The sequence below is a fragment of the Dromaius novaehollandiae genome, chromosome Z (genome assembly GCF_036370855.1).
Source record: "Dromaius novaehollandiae isolate bDroNov1 chromosome Z, bDroNov1.hap1, whole genome shotgun sequence".
NCBI lineage: Eukaryota > Metazoa > Chordata > Aves > Casuariiformes > Dromaiidae > Dromaius > Dromaius novaehollandiae.
The window spans coordinates 59111267-59132233 of record NC_088132.1 but is presented as its reverse complement, the minus strand read 5'-3'; the positions used below and the strand labels follow the sequence as shown (position 1 = coordinate 59132233).

The 20967-nt window shown below is 37.0% G+C and overlaps 1 protein-coding gene across 1 annotated transcript in view; it reads left to right on the top strand.

The window, feature by feature from the left end:
* The window catches only part of LOC135324917 (dimethylglycine dehydrogenase, mitochondrial-like), a 46183-nt gene extending 29983 nt beyond the window's left edge, over nucleotides 1-16200 (top strand). The window contains exons 12-16 of the mRNA XM_064501998.1: nucleotides 326-543; nucleotides 1454-1611; nucleotides 2659-2718; nucleotides 14306-14440; nucleotides 15098-16200. Of these exons, the coding sequence (XP_064358068.1) occupies nucleotides 326-543; nucleotides 1454-1611; nucleotides 2659-2718; nucleotides 14306-14440; nucleotides 15098-15313 (787 nt within the window). The 3' untranslated portion in view covers nucleotides 15314-16200. The remainder of the gene's footprint in view (nucleotides 1-325; nucleotides 544-1453; nucleotides 1612-2658; nucleotides 2719-14305; nucleotides 14441-15097) is intronic.
* The last annotated feature ends 4767 nt before the right edge of the window (nucleotides 16201-20967 follow it).

Genomic DNA, 20967 nt, shown 5'->3' with positions numbered 1-20967 from the left:
AGCAAGTCTGTGTCAAGTGCTCTGATATCATTTCTTCCCCTTATCTTGAAAATACTGTTCTACCCATTTAAAATCTTTCCTTTCCTTGCTATATCCCAGATGCCTGTGTTTCTGTACCAGTTATCTCACCAGAAAACACTGTTTTACGTCAGTGACAGATGTGACTATCTAATGTAGCATATACTACCATTGGTTTTGAAAACTTGCTGGGACTGGGAGCTGCTGAGAAGATTAATGCTAACAAAAAATTCTTCTTTTCTAATGTTTATCTAAATCAGTTACTTTTCATAGAAATGTTAACATCACTGTTGTCTTTTACATGCAGATGGATAGAAGAAGAGGTGGTCAGAGGTGGATACAAAGTTGATATAGAAAACATGACAGATGAGATGGGAGTACTTGGTGTAGCAGGTCCGTATGCACGGCATGTCCTCCAGAAGTTGACAGCTGAGGATCTGAGTGACAGTTCATTCAAGTTTCTCCAGTCCAGACATTTGAAACTTTCTGATATTTCTGTTACTGCTATTAGGATATCCTACACAGGTAAGCAGTAGAGAAAACACACTGTTAAAGTAAATAGTTAATATATAAAGTAATAAGTGTAACTAAAACTATGTTGAGAAATAAATCTCATTATGTCTTCATAAGCAATAGGTTCACCACATTTTATATAGAAATGTGCACGGGAATCCAATACACTGATTTTCAAATGTGATCTGGTCAGAGTCTGCACTATGTTTTCCAAGACTCTTTTCTCTGGAATACCCCACCGTGTAAATATTTATTTTACAGAACAAAAGGCCAGTTCTGATAACCTCTGTGGTATTTGCTGCAAAACCAACGTCAGGAATTGTTTTTGGATTACCGTATATTAGTATTTGTCAAGTGCCTTGAAATGTAACACTGAAGTGCTGAGCATTTATTTTTGTTAGTTACTTTTTACTTTTATTTTTATTTTTATTTTTTTATTTTTATTTCTTTCTATGTTCATCTCTACTGCAGTGGACTAAATTCAGAGCAGTCTGAAGCAGCTGAAGTTGTTGTAATTCATATTTCCTTTCCATCATACTGAATATAATATACTGCCTTTATCCTTATTTACGTAGTCAGTTACATTTGCTGTTCTCTTTCCAATTCATCACCTGTTTATAATGCCCTTAAGCTTCATCTCTCATTGTGACTTTGTTGCATGTCCTTTTCTTATCAATTATTCTTGATTTTCCCCTCATTTCAGTTAATAGTTTAAATCAGAATAGTAGTACCACTGCTTAAGATCTATCCTCTAATGGTTCTTGCAGGTAATCTGGCTTTCTATATGACAGCACAACTGAGCCCAGAATGTGTATTAGTATTTGTAGCATTGATCCTTACTTTGTACCAATGATAGAACTATATTTATTGGCATTGTTTCAGTCTTGAGTTGATTAATCTATTAATCTTGTTTGTATAACAGGTGAACTGGGCTGGGAGCTCTATCACAGAAAAGAAGATTCTGTAGCTCTTTACAGTGCTATCATGGAAGCTGGGCAAAAAGAGCAAATTGACAACTTTGGAACATATGCTCTGAATGCTTTAAGGTTGGAAAAGGGTTTCCGAGCCTGGGGGGCAGAGGTCAGGAAATATAATATTTTTATAATTCTTTATTTTCTTTATTTCATTATGACTATATAGCTTTTAGTCAGAGCTGACAGAGATAATACTTGCTCCAGTTCTCGCATGAAAAGAAAATTTACTTTGAGCAGGGAGAACCACTATAACCAGGAACAGTGTCTTTTCTAGATAAAAATAGCTAATATACTTGATTGCATTTCTGGCAGAGACATTTATTTTGATTCACTGATATTTTTTTTCTCTTGAGTATAACAAAAATTATGAGGGTTTTGCTGAGTTCCAGCCTTTTGAAATCAAAGGTTTGGCTGATAGGTTCTGAAAATGTTTTATTTCTGTAATAGCTATGTCATGGGAGACCAATTATTCTTGCTTCATAATGTATTTGGAACTGTTTCATTTCCCACTAAATTGTATCTGCTGAATTTGCTCACAGTAAGGAACTACTCAAGTGGCCGAAAGAACTTAAGGAAAATCAGGATAATTTCTGCTTACCTGAATTTTTTCCCACCTCCTTTGGAAAGGAAAGAACTCAGAAAGTTGAAATACTGGGCATTTAGGGATCCTTTCCCTTTGCCCACTGATAATTATTTTCATTCTAGCTCCAAATGCTGCCTGACAAACCACTCCCCCTACCACTAAGGTGGTGGTAAGGGCAGGTGGTAAATATAATTGTTGTTTTATATTTATTTTCCTCATCAGCTAAGGCATTCTGTTGCATTGCAATTAATTTGTACCTCAGTTATTTGAGCTTCTGCAGGCTTGATACTGCTTTGACAAAAAGTCTTGTTTATGACTGAAATGTGTATTTATTTTGCATGTTGAAACTTAGATGCATGATTTATATATCTACACCTTATATTAAGGATAATAGTAGGTACTCTGCTGAAAATCACATATACGCAGCTCACAGTGTGTTCAAATGAAAGTAGCACAAATACAGCGTAGAAGACACTGACCCAGGAATAAGTAGAAGGGTGCACAGAATGAAAAGAAACAAAAGCTGTGACAATCCCTCATGTATGGATTTAGTATTTATTTTTTTAACAGATGAACTGTGACACTAATCCTTTGGAAGCTGGACTGGAATATTTTATAAAGCTAAACAAGGTATGTTTATGTTTATAAGTATGTATGCATTATTTTCAAAGCATTCTGTTGTCTGCAAAATTATTTCTCTGAGTTTTTGGAAAGAGAAATGTCAACATGTGTAAAATGAAATAGGTATTTGAAAATGATAACATCTTTTTTCACTGTAAACAAGAGTAATTACTTTATTACGTGCAAGTTTATTAAAAAAAAGTTTAATACTTTTCCGTAATTCTTGCTGACAAAATTATACATTAGATCAAGAAATTGCAAACATTCAATTTAACGTTGACTATGGGGAATTTAACATATTAAAAATAAGTCTTTGAATGAAATAGCTTTCTAGGCAAATTTGGGTCATGTCCTTTTTAAAGCTTGTATGTGTATACAAGCTGAACTGGCCTATTTATGTTACGAAGAAAAGTGAAATCATTTTATCTGCTTATTCTTATTAAGGGAGTTGTCTGTAACATCATTTTCCCTGACTCCCACTCTGGTATAGAAATTACTGAAAAAATAATAGATATTTCAGAAGAACTACTGACTGACGACTTGGATATGAGTCAAATGTAAGATAAATGATTATGTTGGTAAAAAAAATGTAGTTATTCATAAAATTTCTGAAGAGGCACTCTCCTTAGAACTTCTTGTCTGATTTGAAGTTCAGAGATTGGGACTAGTTGTATTTAAATATGCAGTAAAAATGAAAACCATACTATCCCTTATTTACTCCTTTATTTTAGCACCCCCTTTTTCTTACAGTATTTTAGAAAACAAACTCTGTTTATAGTCTAAGAGCTACAGAAATTGTTTGTCATTACTCTTTTCCAGTCTAAAACAAAACCAGAGCCAGTGTTCAAACTCAAAGACAGGACCTTTCTGTGAAACTCTGTGAAATCTTTTCCTGTGCGGCTCTAATGCCATCTGTTGCTAGCAGTTAGCCCGTCAACTCAAACAGCAGTTGCCTGCACAGTGGATGTGAAGGCCATAACCTAAAAAGCCAGGTTCTAGACATTTCAAGTTAGGTGTCTTAAATTAAGGGATACTTCTGACTTAATCTTTATGCCTCAGTTTTTCATCTGTAAAATGGAAAAGTAACAACGTTTTTACATAAGGGGAGGTTGAAAAGAAAAATTAGTGTTTGTGAAGCATTCGGTCTTTACAGCGATGAAATACGATACAGGGACAAATTCTCTTCTTGTTTATATTTATTCCTTTTATATTTGAAAGGGTAGTAATTCAGATAATAAATGACACTTGATATTTTTTGTCATGTCATGCTGAGGCACCGTGGAACTGATAAAAGGAATCCCCAATTTTAAGTCACAGCTCCAAATAAGCAACAAATCGTAATCTTTGCATAGGCAAGAATTATGGATAGATGCCAAACCTAAATTTTTTTTTTTTATCAATATGACCAAGTTGTCTGGCAGAAACAGGAATGACTCCAGGAAGTTGCCTTTTCTCTCTATCTGCTGCACCTACCTATACACATTAAAGCTCTTTGACATATGCAGAATTGATAAAACATCTCCTTTTGTCGCAGTCTGACATCAGTCTGTGCTCTAACATGAAATACAAGTTCTAAATTTACTCATGCTGAGATAGGGAGTTCATCCACTGGAGGGTATGGTGCTCCCAGGGAGTCAGTGGAGTTCCCGTATGTAGTGGAGTCCTAACTGTCTGGACTGGGTAGTATAATTTTGCCCTAGTCACAGAAAGTTACACATGCAAAGGAAATAGAGAGTGTCACATAACAGGATAATGTTTTGTTTACTCTTTAAGCACTTTTGTATATTAAGAAGAGCATTACCAGGATTGCAGGGGAATGCAATGAAAAATAATGTTACTGTTACTGTTTTTTCTTTCCAGTTCCACTTGATATGGCTGTTTATGTTTTCTTTTTTGTTAGTATAAGCAGGGAAAGGTGTTACTTGCCAAGATGCCCATGCAGAACATAGGAAAGCACTAACATGCATGAAGCACTTGATTCTCTGTTCTGCACACTTTCTGCAAGGTTAAGATGCAGAAGTGGAACAGCTTTCTGGAGCAGATATTCATGTTGTACACCTATGGGCAAAGAATAAAACTCCACTGTAGATACAGGATGCCGGCCTAAAACATTTGCTAGTATTGCTGAACTAATGTGAAAAAGGAAATAATCTCTGTTTATTTATGGACTCAGAGAAGAGGGCAGTTGCAACTGTATGTTGACACTGCAGAGCTACCTGAGCTAAGGCAGATACTGGAAGCAGTCTAAACATTGTAGCATGAAGCGCCCTGTGAGATTATTTACTTTGTTTCTTGGCAGCTTGGGGTTATTGAGTCCCTTTCTAGTTAAAATTCCCTGCTTTTAGTTTTGGTGTCCATTTGGCAAGGCACAGACCTCAGCATTCCTTAGCAGACACCAGGCCTGAAGACAGGCAAAATACCCAGTCATTATCTGTGCTCCTATTATTAAGGAAAGTTAAAAAAACAAACAAACAAACAAACAAAAAAAAAACCAAGCAGGGCACAAACTGTTTAACTTCAGTTAAATCTGTTTGACATCTCAGACTGTAGTTCTGGCAGGGATTTTTTCCTTTAAGCGTGCGTCCCCAACAGGGGAAAGTGCTCATTTCGTTATAAACTACGACCAAAATAAAACGTCCTGCAACTTAGTAGAGAGTGCTTCTTAATGTGCGACAGACAGCTGAAAGAGCTTGCAAAAGGACTTCCCTTCAGTATAAGTGAATCTTGAGTGGTACGTCATAGACAATGTAAACAGTTTATAAATAGATTTAAGTGAGTGAACAAACAAATACCAATGAAAGTAGTACAATCAAAAAGTATTTTAATTTCCACAAGAGGACATTCAAAGAGCTGCGAAATAAATATAAAGAAATGTAAATTTCCAATAAAATCCTGATATTTTTGTTTATAACATTTAGAGTATCTGTCATCTTCAGGAACATAAGGACTAATGTTCTGTTTGTGGTGAATGACAGGAGAAACTCTTAAAAGCTTAAGTTGAAATGTCTTTTTGTGATCTATTTAATTATAAGACAATAAGTAAAGCTGCTTCTTCATCATTTGTGTGGCAGATTTCCTTTTGTCAGTAATGTTGAAGAGATGGTTTTGTTCTAGGTTTCCTCTAGCTTCTGCTTGATGTTCCTTTTTTCTCTGTTGGTGTTAGTTGCTTGTTTGCACAGATGAGCAGGATGGGCTGTGATTAAACCAAAGTGGAGGGATGGTAACAGTATTAATTTTCTACTTGAGAGTGTTGTCTTCCTAACATCTGGAAAAAAATGTCTGTTTTAGGGGTGGGATTTTTTTTAAGATCTGTTTTCTTTTGTTTGCTCAATTGGTCTAACTGTTCTCTGTTAGATAGTTTCCCTCAGTAATATTTTCATCTCATGAATAAGCACTCTTCTACTAAATATCCAACAGATTCTTAATGGTCTCTGTGGCAGTAAATTCACAGAATATCTTTAAAGAAGAAAAAGTTGCAATTCTGCTTGCTCCACATCCCAGAATATCATTTGAGTTCTAGCACACATTTGAACTTCCGCTGGTGAGAATGGTCAGAGCTATAGTGTATCACCTCTGAATGCCTTTTATTTTTCAAAATTCTGTTTTCAATTTAAATGCTTTTCCAGATGTAATTATAGAAATGATAAGCAATCTCCAGATGTTAATTTACTTCAGCCCCTTATTCTATGACAGAATCAACTATATCTGTGTTTACCTTGCTGTATGTATAAAACGTCATGTGTAAAGTATATCAGTCCTGGACATACCATTGTCTCCTGGGCAATCTAGTCTAATGATTCACTATCCTCATGTTAGAAAAATGTGTTCTATCTTCCATCCTAGATCTTTTATGCCACACTTTAAACTTATTACTGCTTATTATGTTCACTATTGACATAGAGAAAAAGTTATTTTCTTCCTCTTTTCAGAAGCTCTTTGTGTTATCAAAAACTGCTAGCATGTGCTTTTTTATTCTTCTCGAGTGTTTGATCATTAGTAGCTAATACAATATTCTTAAAACAGCCCATTTTCTCCTGAGCATAACAGTCCAGAAGGCCCAATAAACCTCACATTACAGTGAAAATCTCCATATTACTCTGAATAACTCACAGAAAAGAACTCTTTTAGAATTGTTTTCCATGTTAAACCAAAAGTGCCAGTAATCATCAAGAGTACAGAACTATAAAGTTCTCTATATAACTGTTTTTAAAATTTCTTTTATGCTGTATACAAGAGTGCCATCTCCTGGGCACTCTGCGGCAACAGCTTCTCTTCGAGAAGAGAATGAGGTAGATAATGAAAATCCCTTTAGGATTCTGTTCTGATGCACTCTTCTAGGCTTGGAGCTGAGTGGTTAGCTAGTGTTTGGCGTTTGTTGCCATTAAGAAGAGATACTGCTTTCAGAGTCGGGTATTTATTTGTTTCAGTCCTGTTTATTTTCAAAACTGGGGCAGTTTTTGTTCTCCATTCCAAGCCTCTTTCCTAGTTATACACTATGCCAAATCTCTCTCCCGTTGCTTTTTCTTATTGCCCATAATAGCACAATTTTTGTTTACTACCTCAGTTGTTTCTTCCACTGCTCCTTTCCCTGTCTGCTTCTGAGTATTTCTTTCTCATCTCCACCAGCAATACTCAGTACCCACCTGCATTTAGCTGTCAAGAAATGCCCTTTGGAATACAAGTCCCACCTCTCCTTCCAACTTTGACATCTGATTTCAGTGGTGGCTTTTACTATTGCACCTATTACATAGATAAGCATTTAATTGCTCCCTCATTCATTATGCATAGAAGTTGAATGTCATGCTTAAGAGCTTAATGCAGATGGGTGATCAACTATAAATCCAAGATTTATTGAGCAAAGATTTGAGTATGACCTGACCTCCAGCATAACTATACATAACTTGTTAATAATAAGCTCAGGTGCAGATAAGAGCAGTTGTAAGACTGTGCTTCTCCCCTTTTGTTCCTTTGGTAGCAGGTTCCTCCTCTTTCCAGCTGTTTGTTTCTCCCCTCTCCCCTCTGCCAGAACTGCCCCTCAGTTCTGTCAGCCCAACTCTTTGTGTTAAAATGGTCTAAAGTGATGTGTTCTGATCCATTAAAGCACAAAACAGTACATTCTTTTAGGAAAAAGGGTTTTTTTCATCATTTCATGGATGCAGTTTTGAGAAAGAACACCCAAAAAGGTTGGATTGGCACAACTGAAAAGAGCATACCTTCCGTAAGGGAACCTTAGCAGAATAGAGTTCTAGTGAGTTCTGCCAACGGGCCTAAGGGTTTCTGGCCACAAGCACCACTCAGTGCTAGGTGAGGAGGGTGGGGAAAGTGGCAGAAAGGAGGCTGTATATGCTGGCTCTGATTCTCTGCAGCATTGTATCATATGTAGTCATTCGTATCAGTATGTGTGTAAAATGCTACTGTTCTGAGCCAGTAACTCTTGGTAACTCTGTGCTTAGGTCTTATGGCCTGTAGCGTTGTTAAGCAGTGGTGACATCAAAGCCTTTCACCTGAAGGAGACTCCAGGGTTTCAGAAAGATGGAGTCTAGGAGTGAGAAGGGGTAAGCATGGAAACAACCACTTATGGCCATTTGCTTATGCTTTTCCACTTCTTAAGTGAATTTGTTTTAGTAAAGCAATTGCTGACTTCGAAATGGGAGCTTTTTGCCTGACTGTAGCAAATGGTTCATTTTTGTCTTCTCACTTCTAAAATCCAATATAGGGCAGGCTTAACAGATGCAACGCCTGGCACTTGCTCACTAGGTCTACTGGGAACAGTTGTCCAACTCTTTGAGATTGGACAAGTGGACCAGCAACGATTTCTGCAACTCCTCCCTATTGCCATTGCCTGTGCTTCCCCCCCTTTCTCCACCTTGCATCCCTCCTGTTCAGAGAGTGTGAGCATAGTACTGACCTTGCTCCTCAAGCTGGAATAAGATTGTGCTTTGTGCCATTCCTTTTCCAAGCAACAAAGGGGAGGAAAGAAGTAAGAGCGCGGGTTTTACCGAAGAAGGGATAAGGAAGCTGGGAGAAAACAGAGGGATCTCGAAAAGGATGGAGTGATGGCTAAGAGGTGCTAGACCCACCAGTATCTAGTGGCAGGGGGAAGGGATAAGTTTTTGTTTTGCTCTCTTTTGCTACCCATTTATTACACCTATAGCTTATTTACTCACTGGACTTTTCCCCCTAAATCCTCCCATCCAAATTAGAATCTGGGAGCTGAATTGGCCTTTATTGTTACTTCATTTGAAATCCAGAGAGCCCCGGTAACAGAGGATTTACTCTATCAAGTTACACAAAGTATAAAATAAATTGGAAAAAATCTGCAGTGATTTTATTTTCTGTATAAAATACACACCTAGGTCACTACCAAAGGGTTTGGTGGATCACATAATGCAATAAGAACCCACTGAGCTAGGAATTTTGAGCTGAAATAATTCAAATTTTCATCAGGAATTTGTGTCATATCCATTTCTTTAAAGTGGCTGTTTGCTTACAAAAATAGCTTAGGCAGATTGAATGAAAGAACAGTGCTGCAGGTGCCATTCATACTGATTGGCCGCATCTCCCTTAGAAAACTGTTTTGCACAGTATAAACTGTAGCTTTGGTTTGCTGCAGAAAAAGGAAACCTGTAAAATATTTGCTGCCTGCAGAGGAAAATGTTCTTCAGCTATCACCCTGTTGAGGGGGTTATCATTTGGAGTGTTGCCCTGAAATTATTCAAGAGCATCCAACTAAGAATAATTTATTTCAAAATATTGTATGGATGCTGTCTTCGGTATGTTGTAATGCAATGGTTATAGGAGATTGCGGCAGCTGTTGATGCTGCTTTACTCAGTTGGGCGGCTTTGTGTACATAATTTGGCTGTATGCCAGCAGTCCTAAGTAGCATACCAAATAAATTACAGCATTTCGTTATTAAGAGAGATTTGCATATATTTATTGTCACTTATTTATTGAATGGATATAACATTTTTCTTCTTAGAAACACAGAATTTATTCTGCTAAACTGCTGTATACTGTTTTTCCTACTGCACAGTCTAAAAAAGAAAGTGGAAGTTCTATAGATAATTTCTGTGCCTTAACTTCCCTTCAGCAACAAAAGATTTTTAGGAGGGTTTAGAATTAGGATCTGTAGGATGTTGAAAGCCAAGCATATTTGAAATACATGCTGTGAGTTAAACTTTGCAGGATACATCACTATGCCTAAAACGACCCCACTGGTTAATCTCTCCTGAACTCTTAAAAAACAAACTTATCTTGCATTGGCCAACATACGGTAACTGACACAAGGTAAAAGTCTGCTGAGGAAAAGGGCAAGGCAAATATGAATGTCCAGTACGTTACAACATGTTAATAGATGAGATAATCTGTAAGCCCCCTTTGCTATATGCTATTTGAAAATTTTTAACTGATTTCCTTTTAATATTATTTTTCCTTATAATCTGTGTGTTAGATAACACCAGTAAAAAGTACAACCCACCATTTTTATTTTTATCTGGTGAACTGCATTCATATTATTATAAGAAGCTAAACAGTTGGTGTTGCCCTTATTTTACTCTTAAGAAGTGTTTTTACTTACTATGAAGAATATTACATCTGCCTCAAATTAGTGCTTTGGGAGCTCATGCCAAGAAAATGGAATTCTCCTGCATTTTAGGCTTAGCTTATTGTGACTCATTGTACTCTAAGTAGTAAAAGTTTTAGATTGTTACTACATGTCATCACAAGTGACTACTCTTTTAAAACTATGAGACAATATGAATGGGTTTAAATTTGACATTTGCTTTGGGGTTTTCCTCTGTTTCCGTCTTTTTTTCTTCTGTTGATTCCAAATGCTTTAAGTGAATTATAGTCCACTGTTTTAAAGGGGATATTATCTTACCTTATATTTAGTGTGACAAGCTAAAACAAATAGAGGCAATACCCATACTGACTAATTTTCTTCTCAAAACAGGAAGGCATTGTTACCAATAGCCACACTGAGTTACAATGAGAGGAAGTGAGAGAGAGAAGGGGAGAGGGAGAGGGGACCTCATGTCTACACAGACACACACACACACACACACACACACACACACACACACACACACACACACACACACTGACAAACGAAAATGAATAATGATGGAAATCTGCTTAGAGTACAATTGATGTGACCCAAGAACTGTAAAATAAGAAGACTGAACTAGACAGATTTATGATGAGAATTACTTAACAGGTTGTTTTATTTGTTTGAAAAAATGTGTATGTGTATATATTTTTGCAGAGTTTGAGAATCCCAGATTACCTCGTGTGTTTTTTTTCCAATGAATTCTAAAGAGACAAGAATATTTTTAACCTTCAAGGAATATCAGGTTGCTATTTCCAAAGGAAATAAACCAAAAAAGAACAAGCCCACTATATGCCAACCCCCAAATCCATTTCTAGTTAGCAAGAGAACTGTAAAGTAGTTTATTCCAGGTGGCCCAAAGCCTGCCCCAATTGGAATTGATTGAGTAAGAATTTCATTTTGTGTCTGTTATGAATAGGCAAGGAATGATCCAGAAATACAAAGATTTTAAACCTGCAACCTGCTTGCTCTAATAATTTCCATATATACCACTAGCAGCTAATTAACAAGTGGAAGACGAAATTATTTTTGCTGTCAACCTCAAGGTTCCAGTAATTAGTATATTAACAGGGTTAACTGTCATCTATACAGTTAATCTTGAAGTGACCCATTAAAGCAGTACACATCTGTTATCAGGTCATACTCAAGGCTCCAATTATGATTGCTGCATTAACCTTTATGGAAACTGTTTTTCCATTTGTAAATGAGGAATTTATAGATCGTAAATTAACTCACAATCTTGAAAAAAAATCACTGTGAAAATCAGAAATATTTTAAAGGGCTGAGTTTCACCTCTGTCTATATCTATGCACCTACAGGTATCTGAATACTGCAGAAAAAAAGAAGCCATGCTGGCAGTACAGCAGTAACTATATCAGTGCTGTGTGATACTGCATTCCCAAAGTGAAGGGTTACAACTGTTTTTTGGTAGACTTGAGGGTGACTCAACATAGGAAAAGGGCACTGTAAAAAATGCTGTCAGAAGCTAGTTCTGAGAGATTCCTGTCTGTTACCACTCTCTGATTACTAAGAGACCTAAAGATGTGAATTTACAGGCATTCATACTGCCATTTTAGATGCCTTAGTGTATCAGTAACATCCACATAGGGCTGGCAAATTTAACACAAGACTTATGGAAGAGCTGCAGTTGGAGGCCAGTCAGAATGCCCTAGATCAGCTGGCACTGACTTTACATACTACAATTACCTCCCTTGAGACTGAATAGCAGATACTACATTTGCATATATAGGAAGGAGTTGGTTCAGTGCTAAGTTTACTCCACGAATACCTCTGTCACCCGAAGCATTTCAGTCTGGGTGTCATGCTGTGGTATACAGTCTTAGTTTTAGTTGTAGGTGTTCACTTTTATAAATGTTCCTGTGTAATAGAAATGTAATTCTGTGAAAAGCGATATCTTCTAATTAAAATTTTATGATTACTATATGCAAAACACAAACACAAATCATATAGTCTTAGTCTTCTATTAGTAAAATACTGGGGGCTTTAAGAAAAATATGTTAGACTTGTAATGGGAAGGAAGATTGCTCACAACACCCATATGGACATTTCTGATGAAGGAAGCAGAAATCATTGTGGTACCATTGAAATACCCACTTGCTGTAGCTTGTCCTGTGGTTTCCTTTTCTCTTGGGTGGACATGTTACTAAGGTCTCCCGAAGACAAGACTGAGAGGAGATCTTATCAGTGTATACAAATATCTGAAGGGAGGGTATCAAGAGGATGGGGCCAGACTCTTTTCAGTGGTGCCCAGTGAAAAGACAAGAGGCAACAGGCACAAACTGAAACACAGGCAGTTCCATCTGAATATGAGGAAAAACTTCTTTACTGTGAGAGTAACAGAGCACTGGAACAGGTTGCCCAGAGAGTTTGTGGAGTCTCCTTCTCTGGAGATATTCAAAACCTGTCTGGACATGATCCTATGCAACATGCTCTAGGTGACCCTGCTTGAGCAGGGGGATTGGGCTAGATGATCTCCAGAGGTACCTTCCAACCTCAACCACTCTGACACTGTGACTCTGTGACTTTATACCCACTAATTATAAGGTATCACACTCACAAATACGGCTATAATGCCTTGGTGATGTGTTTACTCTAAAGATGACCAAGATCAGCAGTTGCAGATCCACACTACCTGTTCCAGGTGGGTTCAGCAAGAACTGGTAGTAAACTCCAGTTCATTCCTTCCACTTGTCATTCCAAATTTTCAGTAATATCATCTAAATTTGACGGATCTGGCAAGTTTCCGCGTTGTTCTTGTTCATCTGGCTTCAGTCTAACACTCTCTTTCTACAATGCTTGCAGCTCACACCGTTTGCAGCATACACCCTTTTCTGCTGTCACATGCCACCCACCAAGACAGCTAGTCAGTTTGAGTTGTGATGCAGCTACTAATCTCTGTACTCTTTCTTCTCATGATCTGACATGCAGCTGTGCTCCCATTAGAAGGCCTGAAGAATCAGGTTTCCTTTCTCTCTCACTTCATGTAAGCTGATTTCTTGGCACTTGAGGCCCTCTGTCCTAGACCACAAAGTTTATAATAATTCTTCTTTCTATAGCCTGTTTTTCCAATTTATTCTCTTCCCAGCCAAGTAACTAAGGAAGTGGTCCGAGTTGCATTAAAGACTTGGGAGACAATAGGGTGAGACAAATCAAGTTCACAGTCACAAGTAGGCAAAATAAGCTTATATCTGTGCACCTGGCAGTGGAATCAGGCTACCTATAAGGTCACATTGTCACATACAATAAATACTGTCTTCCGTACCCTTTAGGATTACTGAGGCTTACAGATGTCTCCCCCAGTACTTGTACGTTTATGCAGTCTGCTTCTAGAGATATGAAGATCTGCCTACGGCTCTTTAGGGAAGCTGAAAAAGGGGAACTTTGAATGACAATACTCTGTAGCTAACATGTTGCATTATCCCATAAAATAGCAGATACAGGAAAAAAGACTACATACCTTAAAACAAGAATATGGAGCAAACTGCCAGCTCTGCATCCTCACACAGAGACGCCAGAATGAAATGCTAACAAGTTACTGTCACACTTGCTGATAGCATCAAACAAGATGAGAGTCCACTGAGGGAGGCCAGGGCTTTAGGCTCTGTGTCTTGGAATTCCTTTTTTTTAGTAGAAACCGGAATGAAACACAGCCTTCTGGCTCACAACCTTAACTAGGCAAATATTGCTGTAACATACATGTCTAACTATATATGTATTTCTACTTCATTTGGAATTATGGATATTAAAGGATTGAGATCTAGACAAATTAATATACTGAAAAAATCACCAATCATATCACTTACTGTAGTCAAGATACAATGTCTGACAAAGATTTGATTTAATCTGTATTTCACATAGAACATATAAGCAATAGGAAAACAAATGAAGACAAATATAAATGCTTGCATCTCTAATCTTTTTGCAAAACCTGAGTAACCATTTATCATCATTATCTTATTTTTTTTCAGCCAGCAGACTTTATAGGAAAGCAAGTGCTGAAGCAGATTAAAGAAAAGGGGTTGAAACGGCGATTGGCATATCTCATGCTGGAAACAGATAACATTGATCCAGAGGGAAATGAAAGTGTGTGGCATAATGGCAAGGTAAGGGCTATAGATCATGTTACAAGAAACAAAAGTTAATTCTCCATGAACAGAATCTAACTTTGTGTTTCAAGTGTGAATGTATTATTTTTGTTTTACTGGCACAGAACAATTTGAAGCTATGATACTATTTTCTGATATTCAAGCAGGAAGCAAAGGCTAACTGTATATATCTACAGATAAAATGTGATATACTATCAAGTTACAGAAACTAGAGCTGGACCAGACTACAATATTAGGTCATCTATTCTTTTTTTCCTGCAGGTTCACCATTCTCCTAACATGACTTTTATTATTCACTTAAAAAAAAAAAGAAACAAAGTTTAACCTGTCGCATTTCAGTGCAGATTAGGTATTGAAGCACTCATTAGCAGTTAAATTATTGTATATATAAATGTGAATAGTGTTTGTTTCGGTTGAAAAGTTAATTGAACACAATAGGAATAGACTGGGGGTTTAAGGCGTAAAAAATCCCAACTTAGGGTGATTTCACCCAGTGAGGAAAATTATGAACTGCATGACACACTCAAAAATTACTTGATATATGAAGTTTATAAACAGAAACTAATATCTAAGAGGTACAGTTTTTGGTTTTTTTTTTTTTGGAAACCCCACTATGTGGTGAAAATAAAGATGCATGTTTGTTTCTTTTTTCAGGTTATTGGCAATACCACATCTGGCTGTTTCAGCTACTGTGCTCAGCAGAGTCTGGCTTTTGCATATGTTCCCACAGAACTTAGCAAAGTTGGACAGAATTTGGAAGTTGAACTTTTAGGAAAGAATTATTCAGCAACTATTATAAAAGAGCCATTGGTGCTGACTGAACCAACGAGAACCTGCCTGCAGAGAAAGGGTAGAAGTCCCAAAGCGTGAACACAGATGGTGGGTACAGGAAATTGTGCAGTAAGAAATAGTTCTATTTATAGCCATGAAATTAAGAAAATCAGACTACTCAGATTCATTAATCACTAAATGCAAGATGCCATGTCAGTGAGGAATTTTACGGTGTTGCCTTCTTGCTTCCTTTTATGGGCTATTCACATCAGAGATCTGAGCACAGTTAATGAACTGCTGTGCATGCCTCCTTCTCAATAGCAGTTGTGAGCAGAAAGTGGCTGGGAATGAGTAGATCCTCTATTCAGCTTGTCCACACGCTGTCCAGGAGATCTGAGCAGGGGAGAAAATTGCTTTTGGTACTGGCCAATAGCAAATTCTTTCTCCTTGAGACATAGTTCCTCCCTTGCCTCTCTTTGGGGTAAAGTACTTTATCATTGCTCCTTGATGTCACAAACTTATCATTAAAATAGTATCACTAGCTCTGCACAGAAATGCTGTCTAAAGTACTGAAATAAAATTCAACAATGGTTAAAAAATAATAATTAAAGGGAAACTGAACTGTTAACATTGCTTCCCAATGTGTTATCGCAGCAGAAATTCTGACAGAAGATCAAAATTTAGTTCTTCCTAATTAAACATTTAGAGGAAGCCCATTCTTTATGGTCATTATTTTATATGGATCTTCTAGTAGATTACATGTAATATTTTACAACACACATGGTGTTATTGCTCAATCTCTGGATAGAACTAAAAAGTACTGCATGATGGAGCACTGATTTAATGGTCTAAATATGAAGATTTAGACACTGAAGAACTGTTTGTCCTTTTCCTGTTAATTATATCAATGTTAAATATTTGATAACCTGAATAAGCAGGATTGGGATAATATAAGCAACAGGAACACAATAAATGATTAAAACACACTTCTAAATTCCATAATATGCTCAATAATTCTTTTGAATCACACCAATGTCACTATTCCCACTTACAAAGAATAACATTCATCATTAGGCTACAGATAATCCTTTTCTATGGTCATATAAATATAAAGAATGTCCAGAATGCACTTTCTTCCAGAACAGTTGGTGCCTCTAAATCTTCAGCAAAGAAGAAATGTAAAAATAGAATATGCAGTAGAAACGCAGTTTGCATAATGAACAGCTATTCTTGCTAAAAATTTAAGGAAAGTTGGAATTACATTCTGCTGTTCTGAATATCCTTTACAATTGAGGTCAAAATAAAATATAAGATGTGGCAGGTTAGCACATATTGCTGTCTTGAGTGAAAAATCCATTCAGAAATTATTCTCTGTTACTCCTTCATGAGTGATTTGGTTCTACTTTGCTGAACCAACCAGAGATGTTATTTTTGATAAAGGTGATACTATTTGTAATAAGGCACTTGCCACTATCTTTCCCTGATCATTTAAGAAACCTAGAAAACAACACAATGCAATATGGCTTGATTTAGAACGCGGAAGAGGAGAACAATTCTTAAGGACATAGTTTCTGATTTCATTATTGCCCAAGAACATGCAAATTCACTAGTCATGATGTCCTGGAGTGTATAGTACAATAACAGTTACACTGAAACAGGTTCTTGCATACACTTTCCCAGTAGGCTTTGCTACACCAAAACACTTGTCCAGCAATTGTGGAAGCCACTTCTGTTTTGCTGATGTCTTCTCCTCTGAGGGCACTAGAAGCAGATTTTGTTTTCCATCTTGGAAGAAAGAAGTGCTATTCATTAGCATGTTGACCAGAGCAGACAGACTGTTCAGAAAGGGCAGGTTTTCTGCAACCTGTGCAAAAGATAATGAATCACAGAGATAATTCCAACATTCAGGTGAGCTCAGAAATTGTGTCCATGTACTTGTTTATATATAATATTCATAGATAATATATATTCATAGATAACAGGAGCATGAGACTGCTGAAAAATCCTACCTTTATTCAGTAGGGCATTCAAAAGTATGTTTTAGTTTAGGTATGTGCACAAGCTTAACAAGCATCTAAGTGCTTTCTTGTACTCTGGCTCAGATTCAAAACATGACCATGAAAACTGGAGCAAGACTATATGTAGACTGTGAATACATATGATCTAAAGAGAGGAGGCCTAAATACTGATTTCTTATGGGCTTCTCAGTGGCAGCTGTTGTCATCCAAGTCCAGTCAAGATTGAGCCTTGTCCAGTTAATTTTCATTTCAAGATTTAGGGAATTAGACAAAAAATGTAAGACATGGTTTCTGGAAAAAGGTGATACAAAGTAAGATGTCTTTCCTGCAGCCCATTTGTAAGACCAGAACAGCTTTGTATTCCTTACTGACCATAAATATGACAAATGGAGTATCTGACAACTTGTTGCAGTGTGGTATGTCTTAGGAATGGCTGTGCTTTATGTTTAACAATGCACTGAGAAGCAGAGATACTTGAAGTAGTTTTAAGCAAGCATGGCTGAGTATTAGAAGCACATTAGCTGTGACAGCTATGTCTCTGGTTGAGCTTCCTAGTTCACCCAGCTTCTTTTCTACTGCTATGATACCCAAGTCAGCATACTGAGTATTTATTAGGATAGCTAAACATTGCAGCACATTGCACAGTATGCTGCTTCTAAGGGGAAGAACCACTGCAAATCATTCCCACAGAGAGGTTCAGTTCCTCTCTGAGGGACAGGTCAATCCTTCATAGTTATAAAATGAAAATTATAAACCTGAAGAAATTGGTGGGGGAGACTCAGCAGTTATTTGTGGTTTCCTGTCATTATTTCTTTTCATGGCATGTTGTGATACAATGTTGCATAAGCTTATGGTGTCAAGATACAGCAAGAGGAAGTGAATAAGAGCAAGAATGTTTAAGCAGTACATGCATGTGTTAAGAGGGCTTCCAATCAATCAAACCAAAATGCAATGGTGGAAAGACTGAAAGGGACATTTTTTAAGTCTTCTGCAGCCACGTGAACTAACAAAGGAGAGAAATCCGTAATGATGTGAAAAAATGACGGTCATCTAGAAGATTTTCCGAAATACTGAAATTTCTGTGTGCGAACAGATTATGACATCTCAAAAGGCAGGTTTTTCAGACGTGTTTTATATGATCTTCCTTTATTCTCATCCCTGCTTCAGAGAGCTTTAGTACCCCAGAGTGGATGTTACTACTACCACTTGAATTTATGTTCCATGTTCCCATATACTATGGCAAGATGTGCCATGTTCATACTTTGTGTGGAATGATAAAATCAACATGGATACCATAATTTAGCCTGTCACTCAAATGATTTCCTTAATTGCTAACCCCCAAACAACATCCAAATTATCCAAATTCAAATTCAGAAAATGTAAACCGAGACTGAGGGGCCTGAACACAGGCCACTTCCAGGATTTATTCTTTTGATTCAAGAGACTATTCTCTGATATAAATAATATTTTCTGACTGAGATTCCAAATTTCTGAAATAGAAATTAATAAAAACCTCAAAGAAAATATGACAGCAGCAACATCCAGACTGCAACTGTGCAAATAAGTTGTATTTGCTGCGTATGTTTTAGATGGTTTGATTTAGTGTTATAACTCTGACCATTCAGGCAACAAGGTTATCTTATTCTGTTGAGCAGGATGAATAGCAAATAACTCCTGACACTCCTCTAAAAAGGGGATATGAGTTCAGCAGCACTTGAGCACAATAATAATTTTGAAACCATGCCAGATGAATAGGTATTATGAATTTGATCACAACATTTATATCCAACATTTCTGTTTTCGTGAGCACTGTGTAGAGTTTGAAGGTAATTATTTTGAATGAACGAGAATTGTTTCCATGGGAATGTGCTAACATTTGAATAGAATTTTACATATAATAAGGATATGGGAGAAGTTGGTGAAATACATAATTCAGTGAGACAACTGTGACTGGTGATGGGATCTGAACTAAAAATAAGGTAAGATGGAAGTTTCCAGTCTTTTGAACAGTGTGAATCACATCTCAACAAAGAAAATCTAACTCATAGTCACATATCAGCTTGGCAGTAATCATGGAATTCACTTCAGGGAAAACTAACTTTAGGAAAGTATTGTTGCTTCTTGTTCTGATACCAGTGCCCTATTTAGACACTGGGCTCATAAGCAAGAAAAGGCCTTGTTTGCCTGCTTCCCAAAAAAGAAAGACTCTGGGTGTCTTGTTAGTGTAACTTGTTTAATTTTCATCCATGTCCTAAAGCTGAGAGGAACAAAAGCATCAGGGAAAGCCTTCTTCACGAACTTCCAGCACATCTGTGCTCTGTCCAAGAATTGACTCTGATTGGAGACTCACCAAGAAAATAAACGTGGTGTGATAGGCAGAATGAAGCTATAACAACACAGCACTAACAGTAGTTTGCACATGAAGAAAAGAGAACTTGCAAGTCTATGTATAACAAAACCAGTGGTAGCTTGCCTTAATAGTATCAGATCATTCTTCATTGTCTTTTAGGAGTGAAAAATTTAACAAAAAAAATCTATTCTTTTAATTCATCTCTTCCTTTTCAAATTTTGTTTTATCTCTCTCTTATCTCAGATCACCTTCTTTTTGCCTGGATTTTTTTGGCACTTGACATTACCTATCAGATATATCTTCTTCTTACCACTGCTGCCTCCCTGGTTTCTTTTTATTACGGATTTTCTTCTCCTGTGTGCTGAGTGCAGTTCCAATGTGTCCTCCTGTCATCTTATTCAGAGTTGCCTCTGCAGGGCTTTCCATTTCTTTGACCCAGAAGGCCCAGAGAAACATCAGGACGCAGGGAGCACAGCCAGTACCCTTTGTCTAGTCAAGTGTCAGGACTAGCAACCTAAAAAATATACATTCTGGGAATCAGTCACGTGATATTGTACATGAGTCAGACTTGGCAATTTAAGCCTAAACTGACTTCTCAAGGGATTATAAATCAGTCATCTGATTTACACTGAATTATCATAATACAACTATGTATTTATGACAATCAGAATGAATTAGCTACCTCTCACAAACATATCTCCTCCTGTAATTTCCTAATTTGGAGATAGTGCAGTGTGAAGTTATCGAGCAGTATTTTTGAGCTGTGGAATATAGCACACTCTTATTGTAGAAAAAATGTGGCATCTCTCATCATTGTTGTTGTTTTCATACCAGCAGGGAATACTAAGGATTTTATGAGTAAAGAGCTGGTAACTTCATAGGCTTATCCAGGAGCCTTCATTCATAGGCGAAAGAATCTTCTTTCCACAGAGACTTGTCAGTCAAAAAGACAGCAAATAGGAGTCTGGCATATTCAGTCTTTGCCTTTATTTACTGATAAATTTTATTTTTAATGTGGATTTTTTTTCACCTGTCACCAAATGGCTATATAAATTTGGGAATATACATACATACCATTTCAGCTAAATGTCAAACACATGATTATTTGATCTTTAAATGGATACGGAAATTCATATGTATTCCATGGATGAATGAAACTGAATAGAGCTGACAGTTATTTCTGTCATTTCACAGTACTCAGTCTTAGATTTTACATCAAGATTATAATTAGGTTAGTAGTCGTTATGATATTGCGTTTGAAGATTACATGGTCTGAAGAAACAGCCTTGTTGGCATAGCTGTTATTTCAGCTTCTGGGTTGCTTCAGTTCCTTCCTATTCACTAACAGTCCCAAGCAATATTTTACCACCAGAGCTAGATCAAGC